Genomic DNA, 24,391 nt, shown 5'->3' with positions numbered 1-24,391 from the left:
ATCCAAGAGTATATCATTTCCATCTATTATTTATGCGGTGCCGTGTGATATCCATTAGAGCCTGGGATTTGATTGGCGTTTGCGATGACAAGACCTGTTTGTTAAGTTCTAAGGCTTCCTCGGCTCCCCTACTTGTTAAATGAACTCTCAAGGAAGGATGCCATTGAGACACAACAATATAATAAATGTCAGGGATATCCGCAGTGCCAAGATCAAATGATCAATCCTGGCCCCCTAGATAATCACTTTAAAATTCACACTGGGGGAATTGATTTTTTTTTAAAAAGCTTTTTATTAATTGTTTCCTCGATTTTCTTTCTTTTTTTTTTCCTCCCGCGGAGGTGTTAACTCTGGTGTTGGGGGCACCACTGGATTAATTAAAGGCATTTTTTTTTATTGTTTTAACGTACTGTTAATTTTCAGAGCAATCACACACACTTTTCCTAGAAAGGAAACAATGGCCCCGTTGCTCGAGCAAGGAGATCTCATTTGGATACAATTCAGAGGAGGGGGTGGACACGATGATGTGGTTTGATTAACTAATGCTCGAGACGAGGAACTGACATTAAACAAAACCCATGGAAAACGAAGGCCAGCGGTAACTACAAAATTCCCTCAAATGCCAAATCCTTTGTGTTAAATCCAAATGGGGGGGGATGAGCTTTACATTCCGATTGAATAATGCAAAAATATCACTGCTATTATCTGGAAATTAATTTCAGGCAATTATCCAAACGTACAGGATGGTAATTAATATACGGTGCACAGCAAAAAAATAAAAATAAATTAAAAAATATATAGCAACAGCCCACATTGAATAAGGCGAAAAAAATAGTGACAGTTCCCTCTTATATATGACAGCATTTGTTTGTCGTTTAAAAAGGCAGACAATTTAATACTCCATTTGATGTGTACAAACAGGAGCACTCGTGTTAACAAATGATCCCCCTCAACAACCCTCACCAGGACAGGTTTGCATTAAAACGACACATTTTTAGATCTTACATTTCCCGGACAACATCTTCAGGCGGCATAATAGCATTAGCAAGAAAACAGATCCTACAATGTTTACAAGCATCTGGAGATCTCCATACATATAGGTACAAACTGATAAGGACCTCAGAGGTTTTTAGCAACTTGTTCAACAGTCATAAACGCCCCCCGCCCTCCCCTTACAGAATAGACAAGACGTTAAAACAGCATTTTTTTGGCTCACTTGCATATTTTGACAATGTTTAATTAACAGAAAACAGCAAAGCATGAGGTAGAATCATAAATAATTACAACAAATCCGCATCTCCAGCTTTTATTAATTACCTTTTTATTGAACAATCATTTCCTTTTCCTCTTGATATCGATACATTTAATTGCACGAACAGAGCTATTTGATTAGCCAGGTCCGTTTTTACTCACAGTGTTGGCAAGCATAGGATGTCCTTACAATCAATAAAGTCTTCCTTGACTTTCATTTCTGCAGCCCACTTACAGACTGCAGATACCTGTTTTTGTGTTTTTTCCCCTCTTTCCCTCCCTTTTATTCCTCTCTCACTGTTTCTCTCTTTTTTCGCGTGTGCTCTTTGCCTGCCTAAATCAAGGTGCAAAGATGCCAAACAGTGATGAAATGAAAAGAAAGCCAATTGCTGGACTGAGGTGGGGGAGATAGCTGCTAGGAGTCCGCCTGCGACTATGGAGCAGTCAGTAATTGCTGGAGACAGGGAGAGCTGGGGGTTGGGCTGAGGTAGCCATGTATAAATAGTGTGATCTCAAATTGAAAGGCATAAATAACAGCAGGAGTGATCTAACCCTATACAGCCCATCTTCTACGTGCAAAAAAAAGCGTGCAGAGGGCGGCCAGATCTCCTACTGAAAACAAGTGGATCTCTGTGGATACGATCACCGGGCAGCCATGGAAGAACTTACAGCTTTTGTATCCAAATCTTTTGACCAGAAGAGCAAAGAGAGCAGCAGCAGCAGTGGCAGCAGCAACAAGAAGGAGACTATCACGTACAGGGAAGTTTTGGAGAGTGGGTTGGCTCGATCTAGGGAGCTGGGAAACTCTGACACGAACCTGCAGGACATTACTGAGAGCAGCAACCATTGCCCGGTGCATCTTTTCAAGGAGCATGTGGAGAGTGACAAGGACAAGCTGAAAGAGTTCAGCACGGGCAGGACCGCGGAAGGTAAGCACGGTGCAGCCGGCGGCCCGGAGCCCTTCTCCCCCCCTGCCCACGCCGAGGCCCGGCAAGCTTTTCCCATCGCCTTCCACTTCGGGGAGAAACTCCAGCCCCTGCCTTCCCGACCAGCCACCGGCCCCGGCTATCTCCTGCCCCCCTGTGTAGGCAGCTGCATGGCTTGGGGTTACCCTTGAAAATCCCAAAGTAGGAACTGGAGTTTCCCCGTTTTCATCCGGAGCCCCGCGCTCCCTTAGCTCTGTGCGGGGGAGAAGTTCAGTGGGTAGGAAAATCCAGGCGATCTCGTGTCCTGGGAGCGTGAATATATGCGAGGACCTGCTCTCCCTGTTCCGGGCCATCCGGGATGCTGCTTTTCTGGGAGAAAGCTGAACCTTAAGGAGCTATCCTTGGACATTTTTAAATGCCCCCCACCTCCCTCCTCCCTCCCCATCAGCGAGTCAGTGCATGGTCGCCAGATCTGTAGGAAAGCAGCCTGTCTGGGGAAGCACTCGGCAAGGGGCCTGAGCCAGGCGTGGGGACCAGACACCTTTCCTGAGCCTCATTGCATCGTCACCTGGGCCGGGCTAGTGCCACCTCCAGCAGCCAGTGTCACAAGGCTTATTCTTAGTATTTATTTAAAAAAAAAAATTTAATTCGCGCACACACCGGCAGGAGGAGAGAATCACAGGGAAAAAATCATCATAAAAAATAAAACAAAAGAATTGGGGGGGGGGGGGGGAAGAAAGTTGAGAAAGTGTCTCCAGGCAAGTCAGACAGGTGGAGCTGCCAGAAGGGGCTAATGGCAGGGCCGGGGTAATAAAAACCAGTTAATAGGTTTGTGAGCCACAGCCAGGCTTTCAGCTGTTTTCTGCTGTTTGATCCCGTTTAATATAACGCCGGGTGAAAGGCATGTGAACACAGAGCTCCGACCCTTATTTTATTACTGAAATTACTCTTCTTCTTGTGATAAAGATGAGATCTATATATTTTTTTTTAGCAGCAGAAATCCCCCTTCCTTTTTTTTTTTTTTTTTTAATTTCGCTTAGCAACTGCCTGCTTTTATTTTGGAGTTCTCCAGCCCAGCCATGCTGCATGGAAGAGGCAGTCTGCAGGATTAATCCACCGAGGAAGTCTTTTAAAAAGACGAAACCTGGATTTTCTTCAAAAGCTTCCCCCCCCAACCCTTTTTTGTTGTTGTTGCTATGTGTATCGAAATCCTGCCATGTATGTTTATCTAATCTATGAAGAGGGGTGGGGGTAGGAGTAGAAGGGAGGAGTTGGACGAGATGAGGCGCTTGACAGCTTAAATTCATGCAAAGGCTCCGTCTAATTTCACTCATTTAAATATGTTATTTAAATCCCGCCGAAAGATGCTAGTTCATATTTCATGTGGACGGGCTTCAGCGGAGAAAAGGGGAGGCGGGGGGGAATAGCTCGCGAAGAGCAGAGGGGCTTTAAACCCCTGCGTGGATTAATTTTGTTAGCCTGAACTAAATGGGGTTTCCTGACAATCGCACACCTCCCAATTAGACAAAGGGCGTTAAAGTTTCAAGCAGTCGAGCATCAGCCCGCTGTGGAGGTAGGAGGAGGCGTGACACTGCTTTGCACGGCCAGACTTTGAATTTAAGAAGTACTGACTCGCGTTTGGGTCCAGGGGCTCCCTGGCCCTCGCCTCCTTCCAGGATGACACTGCTGTAGACCCCACGCGCGGCAGGATTTTAAGCGAGCCCCGTTTTTTAATGGGAGATGTCGCCATCGCTTTGGTGGAGGGGCGCGGAGAGCAATCCGGATTCGCTCTGAACAGCGGTCCGTGCTCCCGGTCCAGCAGAGCAAAAGGAGCAGGCACAGACGGGAACTTCCCAGGACTCCTCCGATGCAAGGGCCACGCACAGATCCAGTGCCTCTTGCAGTGGTCAGGCTGCATGGAGGAGATGCCGCTGGAGCCGGCTGCATCACCATCTGATGCTCTCTCCTTTTATTCCCTGCCTTCAGATAGGGGTTTGGGCCCCTTTTCAGGCATACCGAAGGGGTGGAAGAGAATAAAAAAAACCACTCCAAACAACGCCCCCCGAAAGAATAAAACAATACAGTGCTCTGCACCCTCCCACTCCCTCATTTTCCCGGGGTAAATGCCCATAGAGGTCGATGTCAGACGAGAAATGCTCCCCCGGCGGGGGCATCTTCCCGACTCTTCCTTTGCCCAGAGGAGGGCAAAAATCGAGGTTGAGGTCTAGAGCCAGAGCCAAGTGAGTCCCCGAGCTGCGGGAGAGCTGTCAGCCTGCCCCAGCCGGGCTTGCAGCTGCTTGGGGGTTGGGAGCTTCCTCCAGGTGTCATTTGGGGCAAAGCGTCTCGGGCCCACGTCCCTGTGCAAGGGAAAGTTTCTCTTGCAACGAAAAATATGTTGTCTGCGCTTCTCCATAGTTACCGTGGGCAATGCCTTGCATACCACTATTTACTTAGAGACAACAGCAAGGCAGGACCCTCCTACGCCCCTTTCAGACCTCGGGAGCATCATGATTTTGTGGGCTCTCCCCTTCGAGCCCTCCGCTTGCTAGCTGGCCCGGTTATGCTTTCTTTTTTTCCTTTTTAAAAAAAGGTCTGGGCTAGTGGAAGTAATCAAGGGACCCACACCAAACTGTATCTCCCCCCTCCCTTCTCCTCAAAGATGCCTTTGTTGTTTCAGATCCTCCTGATGTTTCCAGAGGGTCCTTGTGGTGCTTCTCAGCACCTTCTGCAGTGCAGCCACACCGTGGTGGCCGGACGCTGCAGCCTTTGCTGAGGCTCAGCGGCCAGTGGGCCTGGAGATGCATTTTTCTCTGCCAGTCGGCTTCCCCAAATTGTTACTCTCAGAGGATAGCTGAGAGACCTCGTCCTCCCCTTCTCCCCACTCCGTGCCAGTCTTGTTACCCATCGGATGGGGCATCGCATTCTTCTCCACCCAGCAGTAGCCCCCCATCCCTTCCCCGATGCACCCTCTCTGTGCCTGATATAAAGGGGGGAGGGGGGGAGGGATGCTGTTTCGTGGCACTTTGCTCCTGCTTGGGGAAGAAAAGAGAAACTTGTCCCTGGTGCAAAGAAACTTTAGTGAGGTATGAAAGTAAAGCTCTCTTGTCCTCCCTCCCCCTTCCCAACAGGAATCTACGAGTGCAAAGAAAAGAGGGAAGACGTGAAGTCAGAAGATGAAGATGGACAGACCAAGCTCAAACAAAGGAGAAGCAGAACCAATTTCACACTAGAGCAGCTGAATGAACTGGAAAGACTTTTTGATGAGACTCACTATCCAGATGCCTTCATGAGGGAAGAGCTAAGCCAGAGGCTGGGACTCTCTGAAGCTAGGGTTCAGGTAAGAGAGAGGCGATTGCGCTGTTCCTGGAACCGTCCTGGCATTCAGAGCAGAAGGGACACGTGCGATAGCAAACGGCTGGCAGTTTCAGTGGACTTGTCTTGCTAACTATATTGTGTTCCCCTTAAGATCCCCCATTTGCTGCATTTACTGGGGACGCTTTTGCAATTATCTAATTAATAACGGCATGAATTACTTTAGCAAACGCATCGGATCAGTAAATAACCTCTCGTCTAATCCTCCTCTTCTCCTTTCCCCTCCGCTCCTTTTATGGGGATGTTATGAAAAAGCATCAGAAAACAATTGTCCTGGCTAAGGCTAGACGGGCTGGGTGCTTTGGGACCTGGATTATCCAGAGCCGGGGGAAAGGTGCCCCCATCTGACTCGCATAGCAAGCATATGAATTCATGGCACTCCATCTGGTAAATTTCCCTCCTGTGCTTAAAAAAACAACAACCAAGTGATTTCATAAACCTTGGAAATAAGTTTTATTGGCATATTTTTGTGGTCACCAGACCGTCTTCTTGTTGTGTCTATTTTTAAGCATATTTTAGCTTTTGTCCCTGACAGCCAAGGGCGGGGGGGAGGGGAGAGAAAGAATAAACAGGGAGGCCATTCCAAAAACAGATGTCACGTTAAAAAAAATTAATAAGATCAACCTGTGGAGTAATAATCAGGACTACAAGGAAAAGAAATTTTAAAGAAAGCCGCTTATTAAATTATTATATGGCTCTTGGCCAAGGGATGGGGAAAAAATCCTTCCCTTTTGATCACATTAGCTTCTTTCTGAGGGGAAAGTGTGTGTTTTATTTGTTGAGAAATGCTTTCACACTTCCAGATAGGAGGTCTTTTTGTTTTCCCTATTAAATATTATAAACTTCTAGGGTTTGAAAGGCACAGAGGAAGAATCTGCTCCCCTCTTCCTCTTCCCAAATCTGTTCAGTACTTAACTGTCTGAGTAAGTGGCTATCTAGTGTTAAATAAGTGCCTCCTCCAGGCATTTTCCGAAATAAATAGGGTAGCTAGTTTTCCCCAGCCGTGATGTCTTTCTTCTGTATAAAACAGGCTGAGGAAGGGATCATGTCGGCCTTATGCCTGAGAGAGGGATGTTTCTAGGGGAATATAGCAGCGGGTGGAAGGGCCCGTGGCCTACATCTCCCGGAAGATTGATCTAACCGCACCATATACATTAATGAAAAGATTAAACTTTTGCTGAAGGGGACATCAACTCTTATGTCATCTTCCCAGGTCTTCTTGCTCTGGCTCTGTAATATCTTTCCAGGGCCTTGATGTACTGTTTCTATAAAAATAAATTACTTGTAATTGAATTCTGCACTCTTTTCTTTCAAGTAGTTTATTACTGAGTAGCAGCACCTTAGCAGGATGTTCATAGTTTCAGGAAAACTGGCCCTTCAAGTGCTTTCAGATCGTGACACATCACCCCAGAGTAACTAACTAAATAAAAAATCAGGTGGGAATGGCATGCACGACACAATTTTGATTGTTTTAAAATAAGGGCTGCTCAAAAAGAGTGGGGATATTCGTGAACAGAAAGGAAATAGAAATAATAAAAATGAGGGGAATAAGTAATTAATTATAGAGGTCTACGGATATTTAAAGAAGGGGGAGGACAGAAAGAAAGAAGTGGGGGGGGGCGGAGGATATTTTAATACTTTCAGAATGGTTTTCTAATCCCTCTCTGCAGTGCCTGTCCCTTGTTGTTAAAGGATATAGTTTCAATTTAGTGTGGAAATTTGCTGTAAATAAATTGAAGCTCCTATGGTAGCTACTCCTTATTAACCTTTTATTTTTAGTGTTGTACTGGAAACTCATATCACCCAGCTGTCAGGGTTATAATTGAAAGTTATGAGACCATAGTGAGGAGCAGGCAGTAATTCAATTACAACAAATATCTTTGGGTTTATGGTGCAGGGCTAAATTAAATGTCATTATTCACTGTCTCTAATGGAAATCAAAAGGAAATCAGATTAGAGCATTTGTGAAAGAAATCACTGAGTGATCCTTAATGAAGAAATAACTGTCTAAAACAGTGTACTGTGCTTTACTTAGCATATTCATGACTAATTGGAATTGATCGTGAATCACACCGAGCCTGATTTATTATCGCTTAACGCAGTGGCTAATTCATCACTTTTATTCCTCATAACCTTATTTTTTCATAGCTAAAGGGAAAGGGCACTTCGTTTTACAGATTTAAATGTAATTTCTGTTTGAAAGAGGTTGAGATTTGCCAAAGAAGTTGTTTAAACGCTGCTTTAAAAATGACAAAGACAAATCCCCCCCACCCCCCGCTGCAACATTATATTTGAGGTGTTCGTTTTAAAATCCCTGCAAATTGTAATAGCTTGGGAAAGAGTCTTCAATGTTTAATATTCTGCACTTTTGATATGAAAAATGTGATTGATCTCTCTATATATATTTCAAGGAAGTAGTGACAGTTAGGTGAAGACAAGCTGGTGCGGGTTTGAAAGACAGATGTTTTATTAGCACAGGGAAAGGTCGTGCTATTGAGGGATCCGTGGTAGAGGTTTCAGCCAGGCCCACAGTGCTGCACAGCTCAGGGCTTGCTCTGCTTCTGAGATGCAAAATGCTCGGTATTATGCATGGCATCATCTGGCAAACCTGAGCAGGAAGAATTGTGCTCCGGAGTAGAGAAGGCCAATTCCTACTTAAGAAAATCACTGAGGTACCTTGGGTAATTAATGCCGTTGGAAGCCTTTCTTTGCACTAATTACTCCGTTGTAAATGACCATCATTAAGGCAATTGAAGAAAGCTTGAAGGGAAAATTTGATGTAGGAAGTGCAGTTAGTATTAATTAACCGTATGATCACTTGGCAAGTGTAAGAACTTCAAAGGTTGCAAGTGTTTACTTAGCTACAAGATCTTATCAGCCTTGCAAGTCAATGTTTGTCCGCAGCTGCTAGGTTTTGAGCTAGAAAAAGCCCCGGCAAAACATTTTTATCGGGAGCCTCTGATAATGAATTAATTTGACCAGATGTATTCAACTAGCCACTTTAGAAGGGGAGGAGGGAGGAGGTGGAATAATAATTCAAATATTTGAAATGTCCTGGAAAAGGGGGGGGAGGGGAAGAAATAGAGGGGCAACTGGAATTTGGGCATTTAAATTATAATGACCTGGATTAGATGAGGATTATTGGATTACAGACAGGGGTTTTTTTTTGTTCCTTCTCGTGGCTGTGTAAATAATACTTTAAGTTCAAATTTGGAAAGGTTTGGCTGTTGTCTGAAAGTAAGGATGTGCGGAAAAGAAAAAGTAGGAGCATTTCCTCCCCCCCCCCCAATTAATGTACTGGCTAGTGATTCAGTCCATTTGCTCGAGTTGGGATTGATTGTTTTATCTGAGACCTTGAAACCTCTCAGGCCCCATAAAACTGAAGTTTGAGAGACCGGAGCAGATAATCCAGCTGGTAGCTGGTTTTATGGGCTGGAAGTTGAGCACAGAAGTTTGACAAAACCTCGGAGGCTCCGTTGGACGCAGCGATAGCCGCCTTCATGCAGGGGCAGGCTGCAAGGAAGAGCACTTGAGGGCTTGTCCCAGCCATGGCAGACGCTCCCCCTGGGGGGTGGCACGCGCGAGTGCCAGGCTCGGGGACTCGGGGGCGCCTCGCAGGGCTGGGAAAGAAGGGCATTTGCAGGCAGGCAGAGGGCTCCGAGGGCCAGTCCGAGGGTCTCAGCCGAGATTCCCCTTCCGCTGGTTTGGTGTCAAGCCTCTGGGCTAAGCCATCCTAGGGAACTGACAGTCACAGTCACCCGAGCCCTACCCAGTGCTCAGTGCTGCCACTTGCCTCTGCCCCGTGTGTGTGTGTGTGTGTGTGTGTGTGTGTGTGTGTGTATTACATGCACTCCACAAAAGTCAGGTGGCCTGGGATCGCTACTCGGGTTTGTGTGCCTTCCTTTCATATCATCACTATTATTATTACTACTATAGTACTAGTGGTGTTGCCATTGCTATTATTATTGCCATTGCCAACATTACCATTATAACTGTTATTGCCCTCACTGTCATTATTGCCATCGCCATCATTACCATTATTATTGCCATAGTCAGCGTTGCCATTTAGCATTGTCATTATTATTATCACCATTGTCATTATTATTGCCTTTGCCATCCGTGTCATTATAATTGCCATTGCCCTCACTGTCTTTATTGCCATCGCCATCATTGCCATTATGATTGCCATTGCCAGTGTTGCCGTTACCATTGCCATTATTATTATCACTGTCATTATTGTTGCCATTGCCATCATCGCCATTATTAGTGCCATTGCCTGTCGTTATTGCCATTGCCATCGTTGCCATTATTACTATCACTGTCATTATTATTGCCATTGCCATCATTGCCATTATTATTGCCACGCTTTTCATTATTATTGCCTTTACTATTATCACTGTCGTTATTACTGCCATTATTATTGCCATCATTTTCATTCTTGCCATTATTATTCCCATTGCCTTTACCATCACTATTGTTGTGATCACCACCATCATTCTTCTTGCTATTATTATTCTTGCTACTACGACCACTGCCACTGCATGTGCCCTGACTCTTGCTCGCTTGCCGGCAGGTCTGGTTCCAGAACAGGAGGGCGAAGTGCCGGAAGCAGGAGAACCAGATGCACAAAGGTGGGTGCGGGAGGAGGCGGGTGCGGGAGGCGGCGGGGAGAGCCCGGCGCGCTGACCCTGCCCTTCGTGTGTCCCCGCAGGTGTGATCCTGGGCACGGCGAGCCACTTAGATGCCTGCAGAGTGGCCCCCTACGTGAACATGGGCGCCCTGAGGATGCCTTTCCAACAGGTAGGCAGCACCTTTGCTCCCTAGCCGTGTCCCCCCGCCCCCCGCCTTGATCCAGCTGTGCTGTCCCCTCCAGCGGGATGCTGCTCCAGGGAGAAGCTGGCATGGCACCTATGCAAATACACTGTAAAACTTCCCAAGTCTCCTGTTTCTAAGTGACCCCTCCCCCCCCGCTGGCTCAGGCACTGGTTGGGGTGGGGGAGGAGGCTGGGGCTTGCCTGGCTTGCCCCCCTCTCCTTTCCCCTCTCTTTGGCTCTTCCACGTGGAGCCACCTCTGCCCCAGGCTGAGCCGGTCCTGCAGGACCCAGCTCTGAGCCAGCAAGAGCTGCCCAAGGCGCTGGGAGGCAGCCCCGGGGCTCAGACTTGGGCTCTCCAAGCCCGGGGAAGGCAGCTGGGTGCAGAGGAGATGCTGGGAGGCTCGGGACACCACCAGCATGACTTACGTGTGCCCCAGCCCCTGGCCAAGGCTTACGTTAGGGAAGCCTGGGGAAGGGAAGGCTTGGGGGCTTTCCCTGCCCCTCCAGGAGAGCTCAGCGCTGGGGGTGTGGGCACTGCCCCTGCCAGCCTCACCGCCCTCTCTCTTGGAGTGAGGGGGAAACATCTGCACCGCCTTTTTTGCTTGCTTATCTCTTTCGCCTGGGCAGAGTCTAGATGCTTGGTGGCATGGTGACCTCCTTGCACAGGGCACGGGGTCTTCACCCAGCACAGTCATCTTGGAAGCTAATGCAGAGGAACCCCCCCCCCCCCCAACAACCCAATTCCCGTAGTTTCTGGTACAGACACGGGCCTGATTCCTCTCCCTCTTACAAGGGTGTGAATCAGGAGTAACCGCACTGAAGTCAGTGGAGTTACGTTGGTGTACAGCTGGGGCAACGGGGAAGAAATTCAGGCCCACTCCACTTACACTTGGTAACTTCTTTTCTTTCTTCTGGGCGGCTCTACTTCATTGATGGAGGAATCGGGTTAGGTTTTTGGATTTTTTAAAACTCCTAACTAGTGGAATGGACAGATGAATTGTGACGATTTAAACACAAAACAAACACACACACATATTTGGGGAGAGAAGGGGTGGGAAAGCCCCTCCACCCTGGGCTAAAATCTGTCAGTCCAATGTGTTTGTGTAGGACTAGAAAGCTCCAAAGCAAACATTGGCTACTGGTCCCTTGCACAAGGTTAAAGAGTTTTTAGAAAGGTATAAATAAACATCCCTGGGAAAAAAAAAAAAAGCTATTTAACACTTGCTGGCGCCCGTGCGATGCTCAACTTTATTTTATTTTTTTTAAATATTAGAAACATTAAACATGTCTCTATTTCACTGTGGAAGTGCAAGGGAGAGGTTTAAGGTCAACTCATGGGCCGGTTCTCGTGCCTCTGCGGGGCTTGCTTAAACCATAGGAATGCCTTGCTGGTCTCCCCCTCCCCCCCCGATCATCCTTTCCTGCCTTTGCTGGGTGCAAGGAGTTAAACTGGCGCTTCCAGGAACAAGTTCCTCTTTCAGATTCACAACTCCGATCCCTACCTGGAAAACGCAATAGCCTCCCCAGATGGGGAAAACAAACTGTGCTCGACCAGTTGCTTTATCTTCCCTTTTGGACATGAAAACGAGCCAGGGCTCCCCTCCAATTAAAAGGGGTGGGTGAGGCAATGCTTTCTTTTCTCATCAACACACCTCATCTTCTACTTGATCACGCTGTCCACGAGAAAGGCAGGGGTCAGCGGTCTCCAGCCCGGCCACCGGTGCAGAGTATGTACAAGCTGAAAACCCCCTGAAATTAGGCTCGGTCTGTCTGTAGGTTGCAGAGAGACAACTGCACTGAGATCGGGTTAGATCTGTCTGTAGGCAGCCAGCTACACTGAAATCAGGCTGGATCTCTCTGTAGGTAGCAGAGACAACTACACTCACATCGGGCGGGATCTTTCTGTAAGTGGCCAAGTCACCTACATTGCAATCAGGCTCAATCTGGCTGTAGGCAGCAGAGGCAACTACAGTGACATCGGGCGGGACCTGTCTGCGAGCAGCCCAGTCCCCTGCAGCTGGGGAGTTAGGTGCAGCCAGGAGCCAGGCTGCGGTGCGGGACTTAGCGAGGGGGCTTGGAGGGAGCTCAAAAGCAAGATCCCTTCTCCCCCCCCCCCTTGGACCACGTGCCCCCGCCGCAGGTACGCGAGAAGAGAAGGGGAGCCGCCCAGAGAGAGCGAGCCGGAGCCACATGCTGCGTGGGGAGGTGTGGGCGGGTAGGGGGTGCCGCCGAGCGCTGGCCCAGCTCGCCTCACGCCTGCCCCTCTCCGTGTGCTTTGGCAGGTGCAGGCTCAGCTGCAGCTGGAAGGCGTGGCCCACGCGCACCCCCACCTGCACCCGCACCTGGCGGCCCACGCGCCCTACCTGATGTTCCCGCCGCCGCCCTTCGGACTGCCCATCGCCTCCCTGGCGGAATCCGCCTCCGCGGCTGCTGTGGTGGCCGCTGCTGCCAAGAGCAACAGCAAAAACTCCAGCATCGCCGACCTGCGACTCAAGGCCAGGAAACATGCCGAGGCTTTGGGGCTCTGACACCGCTCAGCGCCCCCCCACACCCTTCCTCCTCCTTTTTTTTGTTTTTTTTGCTCTGTGTGTGTGAGACCCAGGATGGACTTGTAACTCTCTCCTCTCTCCGTTTCCTCTTTCTCTCAGCACCACCTAAGCTTGAGTCTCCAGGCCCCGGGACAAACAACGATCGCTACTTTTTTTTTCTTCTTCTTCTTCTTCTTTAAAAGGCTCTGCAAGTCCTTTGAGAGACCATCTCTACAGCCCCTTCTTGATGATTACTTTTTTTTTCTCCCTCCCCACCCAAAGACTTCACCTCCAATTGATCTGAAGACTGGGCTGCCCATCTTTTTTGTTTTTGTTTTTAAGTGACTTTTATTTTGCAGTGCTCTGACAGCTAAAACTGTTCGACCAGATGAAATGCCAGGGTGAAATCATCCAGAAAACCTAGTTAAAAGTCATCAGATTAAACACACAAGCACACACACACACACAGAGAGAGGGAAATCAAAGACTCCCCCTACCCCCAGGATAAAGTAAGTGGGGGAAAAAAAAAATCTCTAAATTATGCTAATCTGTGAACATTGGGACATTTGGATTTTGAACCTGGCAAAAGCGATCCTTTCAGCGTAACATCATCTGCTGCTGTCAGCTTTGCTACTTTGTGTATGCGTCTATCTAAACACATTGTTTGAAGATCATAAAATATATTAAAACCAAACTAAACAAAACAACAAAAATAATACTAATAAAAAAATCCTTGGGGCTGGTCTCCATTAAAGATGACATTTCTTTGTTGCCAACAGTATTATTTCACTGCCATGAATATCTTCCATCACTGAGGAGCTGCTGCTGCAGAACTGGTTTGAATTTAAATGTGGAATTTCAGATCTGAGGCAAGGCAGTTTTTTTTTTCTAAAAAAAAAAAAGCAGCAATAACAAAAAATGTGCGTCTCAAATGGCTATGTCCTTTGAAAGAAAAAAAAAAGAGAGAAAGAGAGAGAGAGAGACAGAGAGAGACCAGAATTTACCAACCATTAATGGTGACTTGAAAGATGGGAACAATACGAATGCACCTGTTTTACCCAGAATCACCTGAACTGAGATGCATTGTGCCATAGGAACAGGTCGACTTTTAAATTTTCTTTTCCAAATGTCTGGATCTTTGAATTGAAATCTTGCTGTTTTACAGGATGTAGAAGGAATGACTTACACAACAAAGATGGACATATGATTTTAAGGCATAATACTGATGCAGCATTAATTTTAGTGAAATGCAATTAAGTGCAGTAAAGTGCAATACTGTAAATATTATAGATTAAAAATAGCCGTACTTATTCTGTTAATAACCAATTCTGCAAGAACTACAACTTAAATCCTTTATGCTCAGACTGGTGCAGTGCAGTTTATTGCCAAAATGACAGTCCGAGTCTTGTAGGAATGGATAAAGTAATATGTATCACATATGGAAAAAGATAGATGCCATGATTTCTAGTCAAGTTAACGTGCCATATTTCTGGGAAGTAAGCTGAAAAGCCTGTATGACATTTTTTGCAATCATTTTAAGTAAAAAAGAAAAAGAAAAACAAAAAAAACTGAACCCACAAAAACAAAGTAAATGTTTTGTAGAGGTGGACAAGTTCAGTATTGGATATTTTATGGTTTTGCCAGTTATATAAACACCAAATATAAACTTGTCTAAGCAGCATAGCTAGCATAAACTGGGGGAAAGTCCTTGAAATTACCAAAGTGTCTGGGTTTGTAAAAAAAACAACCAAAACAAAACCCAGAGCTCTAAGTTTTATGTAACTCTCTTCTAATCAGTTTATTATGATGTAGATTTGTTTTCTATGGGATGACATACTGGTCTTGTCTACTTCTAACAAGATAGCTATTTGATTGCCTTTGTTATCAAGGCCTGCATTGATGGAAGCTTATCCTCTCAATAGTACTGTCATTAAGCCTATTTTTTTTCTTTCTCATCTTGCAATCTGTTACTAGTTTTGGCTTTTGCTGGTATTTATCAAATCAAAATATTACCGTTGGGCAATTTTTTTTGCATTGTCTTTTCCGTTTTAAACACTTGCAGGTTTATTTTCAAATTTTGATATTTTCTGACAAATTTCTGAAATGTCAAAGTACTGCCATTTCCCACCTATTTATTATGTGAAAAGTGGTTATATTTTGAGCATGTTAGAGTTGATAAATTTTACCTGCCGTTCCTACCTCCTTGTGAGAGTCCAGTACCTCTTTAAGCCATGGCCATAAGGATAACATGACATTAATCATTTTACACGGGGGAAAAACCCAGGCAATTAACAATTTTGACTTGTACAATTTTATCTAGAGTAAAATTGAGGCTTATAAACGTTATTTATAATAGCATCTATATAACATTTTACAACTAAAATAAGAAATATTTTTTCCCTAAAAAACTCCAGCACTTTTAATATACAGGTAGGACTAAATCTTTCAATTTCACTATAAGGAAGCAACAGTCTATAATAAGTGAGCAGTTATACCAGGTACCACAATCCTCCTGGGTGATGTGATGCATACTGTTGGAAGCAAAAGGTGCAGCTGCGCAGCCTTTATTCACTTAGGTTAAAAATCACTGCTCTGCAGAAAGCCAGTGCAAAATTATGCATTAGTTACATCCCACATGAACTCTTATTATGAGGTTTTAACTGGAATTTATGTGATCCATAAGCCTTCTGCTGGACTTCTACAGAAAAGTGAATTTTGCTTTTCAGTTGCATAAACTTTTATGAAACCTAAGTTCAGTAGATGCTGCGGAACTGAGCTTTAATATCTCCCAATAATTCAGGAGTGAGGCAATCTGGCATAAATCTGGTATAACTGAACTTCTTCAAGTGCAGCATAATTTATAAACCATTTCTTTTATATTTTGGTAACTGTTGCCTAATAAGTCCACCATAGCTGTTATAGTGTAGGAATCCTTGGTCAGCTTTCTCCTTTTCCAATTTACTACAGCAAAAGCGATTTTGCTACCTTTTTATATCAAAAATATATGAAGGCAAACTCCAGACACCCTAACACAAAATAGTGTCTGTAAGTACTCAGCTTTCTGAAATTAAAATTTCTATCAGTTTCTTTCAGCTACTAAGACTGGAAAAGGAAAGAGGGTGGCATCAGTTATTAGTCTGGCTGGCCTTGAAATAGGAACCAGAAACCAATTTGGGGAAAAGGAAGTGTGTTTCAGTGCATCTACAGAGACACTGTGGGGCTGCTTTTGCATTACATCCATCCTGGCACTCATGCCAGATGTAATCCTGTCAAGGAAATGAAGAACTGCGGTCATCAGGGGTGGCTGCCAAACTTGGTTCTGATTTTTTTTTCTAATTCAAGAGTAGAATAGTTGCAGTGACACCCTTATCCACAAGACTTGCTGGGTGCAGTTTGGAATAGGGCATGCATAATGGCCCTCCTTTTCTTCTGGGCCTCACTGGGCAGAAACAAATGAGTTTTTAGTTGGCATTGACAAGGGCTGCTTCCTCACTGGTTGTAAATCAGTGTAACTGCACTTATTTACACAAATTGAGGTGCTGGATCTTAGTCCCTTTTCTATCTTAGAAGCTGGGTCCTGTTCTTCCATTCCTTTCAGTATCTTCTTCAACAGGTAAGAGGTTGACAATAAGACTGTTAAGAATCAAAGCTTTTTACTACATTTAAAAGATTGTCTTTATTGGATTAGTTTAGCAGACAGTGTGATATTTATTATGTATCATCATCCACATTAATCTTTGCATAATCTCCCATTTGGAGAGAGAAGAGAATTTCAGAGACCCTTAGAAAAATATGCATTGGGTGGACTTCTTTCAGAGCATTCTTTTCTTATTGAGAACTGGCTTCCTGAAGAGTCTTCCTCAAAAGTTCGCATGCTTTTTGAAATTATGAGAAATAACTTGAGCTAATGCAAAATGAATATTTTTCCCTCCTAGAAACAAGTATCTACAGCTGTAAAAAGGGTCAAAAGAGGAACTTCTGATTATGGATTTTTGGAACTGTCAAAATATGTTTAAGTGCTTGTATTGATTTATAACAGAATAACAATCTGATTCCACAATCCATTTTTTATTGATCTGGGAGAAAGTCTGAAAAAACAATGGCATTGTAACTTTTTTGCTTAGTAGAGTTTTAGAAGTAGTGATATATTGGTTTAATATAATAATAATCAGCACCTATGTTCTTTTTGCAAAGCACCGCATAAACTTTTATTAATTAATATTTACCCCTCACAAAGTAGGCATGAATAATTATCCCCATTTTGTATAAATTGAAGCATAGAAATGAAAGGCCAGATTCCACCACCTATAATCATGTAAAACATTTTTATTGTTGTTTGTATTGTGGCAGTGCCCACAAGCCATAACCTAGGGTGGCATTTTATTGTGCTAAGCACTATACAAACATGCAACAATAAAGGCCCCTCATCCAAAAGTCTAGTATCTTAATTCACGAGTAGTCCCAGAGGGAATCAGCATGGTCATGGGTGGCAGGCCATAGCTCTAAGTTATTTTGCTAAGACTGTACAGTTACTGCCTATCCCTTTAAGACAGGAGTTTTATTATTGACTCCAGCAAGGCCAGGATTTCAGCCCAGGTCTCCAGCTTGTGTCACCACTAAGATGAGAAGCGAGGAATTTTTAGCACCTAAGTTCACTAGAAAAACCCTGATTTCTGACCACTCAACTACTATCACTTTCTCACAGACCAAATCAACTGATGCCATACCTCTGCATGCTAGCCCTGCTCTTATATTCATACATTTTTCCCATGAAATAGTAATAAAATGCTCTAGCAATATGATTTTGAATTGACATAGTGTTGACACATTGGGGCCATTGATTCAAATGTTAGAGAGACATTCCTATGGAAGTCCACAGGCCAAAAGAGACAATATTTAAGGTATACAGGGTGTTTTGGTAAATATATATATAATGCTCCCTACCCTTTCAATTAAGCTAGGCAAAATAATTGTTTTATTTCTATATAAGAAATAGTATAGTTATAGCATATTCAGACAACATTACTATGGAGATGGCAAGCCTTATTTTTTCTCTCTTCAATTTAAGGGCATTTTACAAAACTGAAAAAAAAATAAGATAATTGCATTTCTTAATAAACATAGTTATTTTATAACGATATCTTGTAATCAGTAACGGCATTCAACCCTGTAAAGTGCACACCACCAAAATGGCTATAGCTTTGCCTTGTTGATGGTTAAAGCAGGTTGTGAAGGTACCCCTTCCATATCTTTAAGCTGCCTGGCAAGTAGTTTATATTGAATTTTTCCCACATTGTGCACAGACTTCCAGCTGCAGTTAAGACAGTGGTAATGTGGTGAATTGGTCTGGCTTCTGATTCGGTGACCTTAATGTGTGTAGTGGCTGCAGTAGGATCTGGTGGAATCAGAAAGGGCTTGATATTCTTTGGAAAGAATAAAAAGAAATCCTATACCTTCATTCCATACATACATCTCATTTGTACCCCTGGTCAGTGCTAAAGAGAGTTATATGAGTGTACACAGAGAAGAATAGAACATTCTCTTTTGTGACTTACCCCATCAATAAAATTGTATCTCCTTCTGAATTACTCCTCCTTTCAAAGCTGTGACCCAGGTCACATGGACACATCCTAGTGGTCAAATGTTATCCTAGTTAGTTTTCACCATATGGCCTTTTCCTAGCAAGGTCAACAAGAGCCATGGGATTTTGTTTGAGGCATTCTTCAAGTGGAGTACAACATGTAATGCCCCTTAAATTTTGCATGTCTGTTTGATAAGTTTTACGTTATCAGTTGGTGCCTAATTTATTAGAAGTTAGCCTAGAAATCTGCTGATTTACAAGAAATATTGAAACTTGATGCAGTTCCTACACATTATACTGAAATGTGATATTTAACAAAAACCAGTCGAAGAATGTAGAAAATATCAAATTTTGAAGCTGAAGATATTTATTGAAAGGCAATACTTTCATGAATCTAGGCCTATGGTATGTAACTGTATCAATGACAGGCAAATATCTCTGTTTCTTTGTATTGATGTATGTGGATGTTTTATTTATTGTTTTGTTTGAAAATTTTTAAATGTATTATATTTTAATTATGTTGAGTGTAAATTTGACAATGCTTTGCATTTATTTTTATATTTTTTAAACCTGTTGCTTTTGCAAAATTATGAGCAGCCAGTATAATTTACAGTATCATTGCATTGTTTTTGTTATGTATACATAGTGTGTCTGAGTTTCCAGACATTTCAGGGATTGCTAAAATGAAAAACTCTCCAAAACTAACTGGTCTTAAAGTTTTTATCCCTTTGTTATTGTGGAAAAAAAAATAAAAGCAACAACATTTTTTAGGTTTTGGTTATGCCAGCATGCTCCTACATGAATTCACCAGACATGTTGAGTTCCAGTTCCAGAGTGTATTATGTTGAATCACATGATATGAATGTACATCTTGTAAAAGTGAGATATGAATAAACTTATAAATATTTGTAATTATGTGTTAAAGAATACCCAGAATAATTAACACCAAAGGGTTTATTTAGCATTGGGACATTTTATTCATTAAACATATACACAGCTTTTCATTTATTTATCTACCGTTTTCCACTCTTAGGTTGTTCAAGGAATGAATGCAGCATACCACAATCTGATACCAAATCACTCTGTATAAAATTTTCATGGACTTCAGTGGTAGTTTTATATAGAAATTGATAACAACAGATAGTTACTTTTATCTCTCTGGATATTTTTGTAACTTCAACCTAAGCATAGCTCTTTTTGAACAAAAGGCTATACACATATGATCGTCGGCTGGCACCATTCTATGTTCCACAGCCATTGACATTAATGCAAGCCTTTGAAACAGACTCCTATTTGGTGGACATTTAAAGAAGTTTTCCAAATCCTTTCCTATCAGTATATTGGATGCTGTTTTTTCTCATGACTTAACTCCACCCCTAGCAGTATACTCAGTTTCCTTCTATTGAAAGAGAAATGAGTTACCTTCTTGCCACGCTACACTGTATAACTTCATCTGGTAAGCCAGCTTTTGGAGTTTGGGCTAGGTGACCCTTAAGATCCCCTTCCAACCTATGATTATGCTTAACAGCCTGGTTCAAAGCCAAATGGAGTCAATGGGAGCCCTCCTGCTGGATGAAGCCTTTCCAATAGAAACCTTAAGTTCAGAGACTATTCAGTAAGCAGACTAGACTCCTAAACCACCACACACAATAACCTTCACCAGCCTTACAAGAAGGGTTGTTCCTTATCTTGGCTCCTCCCCAAAGTCTTTCCTTATTACAGCCATTTTATTTGATTTCTTTTCTGTTGTAGCTTATGTAAATTGAAGTCAGTACAAGTACTTGGCTTTTATAATCCTGCTTTTTTTTTCTGAATACTTGGCTCTATTTAAGGCTCCTACACTTGCTTTTTGTTATACAGCAAGAATGCAAACAGTACAAAATTTCCATATCACAACCATAGTTGTACACTGAGCCAAAACCACGCATTGATATCCTGTTTGTCCTGAAAAAGATTCTGATGTTGTTAATGGTTGGATGGACAGGATATTAGGAAACAATAATCTTTCCTTTCTGCTCCTCAAAAACACTGAGACAATGGATGGCAGTCAGTAATGTGCCCAGAAAGGGTAATCAGATGAAGGACAAGCTGTTTAACAGAACATGCTGTAAGAAGAGCTCCTCCAGAAGACAGCTTTATGACAATTTATAAATAAAAATGTTTCTACCTGTTTTAATGTCTATTCATCTTCTGCTAAAATACTGAAAAGAACTAAAGAAAAAACAGTTAAAGTCTATTTAGTAAAATAAAGGAAAATAATTATAAATTATTTTGAAGCTGTGGTCTGCAGGAAGTCTTTTTTTTTTCAACTGCTTCATTCTTTTCTTCTCCATATTTGTTGATAAGTATGTTTCATCAAATATTACTTGTTCAGTCACTTTCTGAGGCCATTTTCAGTTTTGAGGTTTTTCCTCATGTTTTTATATTTATTTTTTTCTTCTACTCTGAGAGTTTATTTTTAATTCCAAAAATTCATTGTTTGACCTACTGCCAATAGCATTTTTGGCTACTGTTTCTCGTTATCTTTGTAGAGTTTGAATTGAATTCAATAAGAATTAACACAGTAACAAAATAACATCTTTATAGGGCGAGACTACACGTGTTGATATTACTGCACAGTGTGGGCTCATGTCTACACGTGCATGCCTGAACTGTGTAGTAAATATGGCAACTTACACTTACTTGAGTGTAAATTTGACGTTTGCATTGTGTAGGTTTCAAATTTATGCCTGATTATTTAGTGCTCGGTAACACATGTGTAAATGCATTACTGTGCAGTAACCCAGCCCCACCCCACCTCCAGCTGGGTCTGCCCAGCCATTAAGGGGCCAGTCTGAGCCCAGCCTCAGGGCTCCTGGCTAGCTGCATCTCCTGGCTTCAATTTGGGACTAAAGTTAGTCCCAAGTGCTGGCATCTGGCTCTGGCTTCAATTTGGGACAACTTGGGACTAAAGTTAGTGCCAAGGGCTGGCAGCCATGTGGCTGAAGGCTAAAGCTCTCTCAAGTGGCCACAGCGGCACATGGCAGGCTGTTCTGACCTGGGATTAAATTTAGTCCCAGGTTGCCTGCATGTGGAGACACCAGCCTATTCCTGTTTACTGCAAAGTAAGTTACAGTTTATGGGCATGTCTACATGTACATATAAATTGGCTTAAATATACTGTGCAGTAATTTAGTGCATAGTAAATTTAAGCTGCAGTGCATGTACATGTAGACACACCCATAAACTATCAGGAAGGATATTTATTTATCTTGCTTTCTTAAGGAGCTTCTTGCAGGCTTTTATTTGTTCTCAGCTACAGATTTTTAGTAGTAAGCTAACAAAAAGCTGGTGACATGGCAGTTGGACATGGTATATATGCAACATGGAAAATGTCACCTGTACATGGCACTGTTCTATTTAGTCACATTTTCAAAAACCCTGCTGAAGTCACTGAGACATTTGAGTATGCTAGTATGGAGGGGCATTCAGAAAACAAACAAACAAACAAACAGACTTTTAATCTAAATTCAAGCATTGTGTCTAAGTTTTCACATCACATGAGTATAGGAAGAGTAACAAAATAAACAGAAATGCACAGAAGGTCTATATCCATTCTCCAAATTAAATATCTAGAATTCAGAAACAATCTAAAGATATTGATCTTATCTTTAACTCTATTGGAACTCAAGGGAATATTTCCAGTTGTTAAATTAGGTGCCAGTTTAGGATTTTGGTGGAATTAAAGGGGCTAAGTCAGAAGAAGAGATTCAGGAAACCTACACCACGAGCCCTCACACACTTACATCCTTAAACTCCTAAAATTAGATTTATAAGCATGCACAGAATATGCTATCTGAAAAACTGGATGCCAAGCTCCAATTTAAGATTTGTAATCTAGAATGGAGCTGGAGAAACACTTAAACTCTGCCACAAACAATTTTGCATTCATCCCAGAGCCAAACAGGCTACTTTCTTTCAAAAGGCAGGGGGGCTGTGGTGTTCCTTAATTGCCTAGTGGTTAGATCAGTCATTCAGGAAGTGGGGACTTTGGGTTTAGGCCCTTCTCTGACTGAGGGGGTTTTAATCAAGCTTCTAGAAGAATTATTTATTCTCTAGGCTATAGAATAATCTGGGAAAGACACTCTCCATCCTTTCTCCTGAAGCTGAGGCATTATGTAGAAAGTTATGCCACAGAGAGAGTTTGCAATGAGGAGAATGACTTGGTTGCCCAATGATGATGGCACTCCCATGGGAGGCAGGGGTGCTGGGTTCTGATTTGAGTTCCCAAAGCTTTTTATCCAATGATTGTCTAATGTAAAAATTACATATAATCCTGGAATAGTAGTGGTGGATGGTAGCTCCACCTAGACCAGTGGTGCCCAAACCATCCAGTTCCAGGGGCCAGATGAGTGGACTGGATTGGAATGCTGTGCAGGGCCAGGTAATGACTGGATCTGACATGTGGAGTTGGCTTGCAGACTGACCCCGCATCCTAGATCCAGTGCCGGACCAACTCCACATGGAGAGGTCCTTTGCAGGCCCATGTTATCTGGCTTGTGGGGCTCCACAGATCCAGAAATTTGGTGGTAGGTAAGTGGTGGCATTGTTAATTGCTGCAGCTCCCAGAGATGTGGCAGATAACAATCCCCCTGCTGACAAATTTCTGGATCCACGAGGAGCCCCATGGGCCAGGTGATATGGCTCTGTGGGTCAGATCTGGATCATGGGCCATAGGTTAAGCGTCACTCAGACTCTTTTATGGGTTGGTAGTCAGGAAACTCTCCTGGGAATCTGAGCCTCCTCAGACTGCAGACAGCTTAAATTCCAAATATTCCACCTCCTGTGTGAATGAACTAAGCTATGATGCAAAATGTGGGAACCATCCTATCTTGGAAGAGGGCTCTGGATCCTGACTCCATATCAGGAACTGGTGTGGTCCCAGAGCTAGCTGACAATAAACTAATTGTCTGGCACCTGGCTTTCAAATTGGCAGTGCAGGGGGAGCCTGGGATCATGATCCTGGGCTCCCCCTGTGCTGGCCAGTGGGCCATGATTGGAATGTGATCTTTGAACCCAAAACTGCATGTCGTCCCATGCATGTGTGGCATGGTAGTTGCCATGATTGTTGGGATTGGGGATCAGATGCCATCACTCCTTCAAATGAACTTCTGTCAGCAGCCTAGATCCTGAAAGTCCCTGTTCTCAAGCTCTGGAGACATCTGAAACCTAAAAATTCTTCTTCTGCTGAGACCCAGAAATACTTGTGACAGGGCTGAGCAGTTTAAGGCAGCTTATATATAAGCCTGATTGGGAACCAGGAACTAGGGGTATGCACAGGAGTTCAGGCAGCCCGTTGGGGAGGTTCTTTAACTATGGTGCTTTACACAAAGCACCATGAGTTGGAATACTATTGAACCCAATAGGCAATCACCTGTTTGTTGTGGTGGGCTTGGAGCCTGCTTGCACTGGCCCAGGACAGCAGGCACGAGCACTCCAGTAGCCTCCTGGGAGGCTGCTGGACCACCTTCTCCCCAGCCCTGTTCCCCAACTCACCCCACCCCACCCCACCCTACCAGCTGGCAACTGTCAGTAGTGGTGCCTCCCAAGACCCCAGCAGAGGTAGTCAGGTTGGGCCCATGAGGCAAGACAGTTTCCAGCCTCAGCTCCAGGCAGGGCAGCCATGAGGCTGCAACTGTTAAGACACTTGCATGGTGGGGGATGGGGGGGAAGGTAGTCCCCCTGCTGAATGGGCTTAGCTCAGCTCCCCACAAGACCCAAACAGGGGTACTTGGGGGGCAGGGGGGACACATGTGGCAGAGGGGGCTCTCTTCCTCCTCCCGGCTGTGCAGGGAGAAGTTGGAGATTTTTTGTCTCCTCTCTGTGACAGCACTGCAAAAGCTGCATGGGATATGGGCAGAATTGCCCAAAATTAACCCT

General features: G+C 43.8%; 1 protein-coding gene across 1 annotated transcript; it reads left to right on the top strand.

The window, feature by feature from the left end:
- The first annotated feature begins 1,799 nt into the window (after positions 1–1,799).
- SHOX (short stature homeobox) lies at positions 1,800–19,417 on the top strand. The gene is made up of 5 exons (XM_019529408.1): positions 1,800–2,180; positions 5,306–5,514; positions 10,123–10,180; positions 10,261–10,349; positions 12,646–19,417. The coding sequence occupies exons 1-5, from the start codon at positions 1,907–1,909 to the stop codon at positions 12,889–12,891; spliced, it is 876 nt and encodes a 291-aa protein (XP_019384953.1). The 5' UTR covers positions 1,800–1,906; the 3' UTR covers positions 12,892–19,417.
- The last annotated feature ends 4,974 nt before the right edge of the window (positions 19,418–24,391 follow it).

The sequence above is a fragment of the Crocodylus porosus genome, unplaced genomic scaffold, assembly GCF_001723895.1.
Source record: "Crocodylus porosus isolate Cpor-Errol unplaced genomic scaffold, CroPor_comp1, whole genome shotgun sequence".
Lineage (NCBI taxonomy): Eukaryota > Metazoa > Chordata > Crocodylia > Crocodylidae > Crocodylus > Crocodylus porosus.
The sequence above is the reverse complement of the archived record's forward strand: the minus strand, read 5'-3'. Positions and strand labels throughout refer to the sequence as shown.

Bases quoted from the DNA above. Each gene is read 5' to 3' on its own strand.
- SHOX (XM_019529408.1), top strand. From the start codon at position 1,907: ATGGAAGAACTTACAGCTTTTGTATCCAAATCTTTTGACCAGAAGAGC. The intron at 5,515-10,122 runs GTAAGAGAGAGG...GCTTGCCGGCAG, and splicing joins TCTCTGAAGCTAGGGTTCAG to GTCTGGTTCCAGAACAGGAG. The intron at 10,350-12,645 runs GTAGGCAGCACC...GTGCTTTGGCAG, and splicing joins TGAGGATGCCTTTCCAACAG to GTGCAGGCTCAGCTGCAGCT.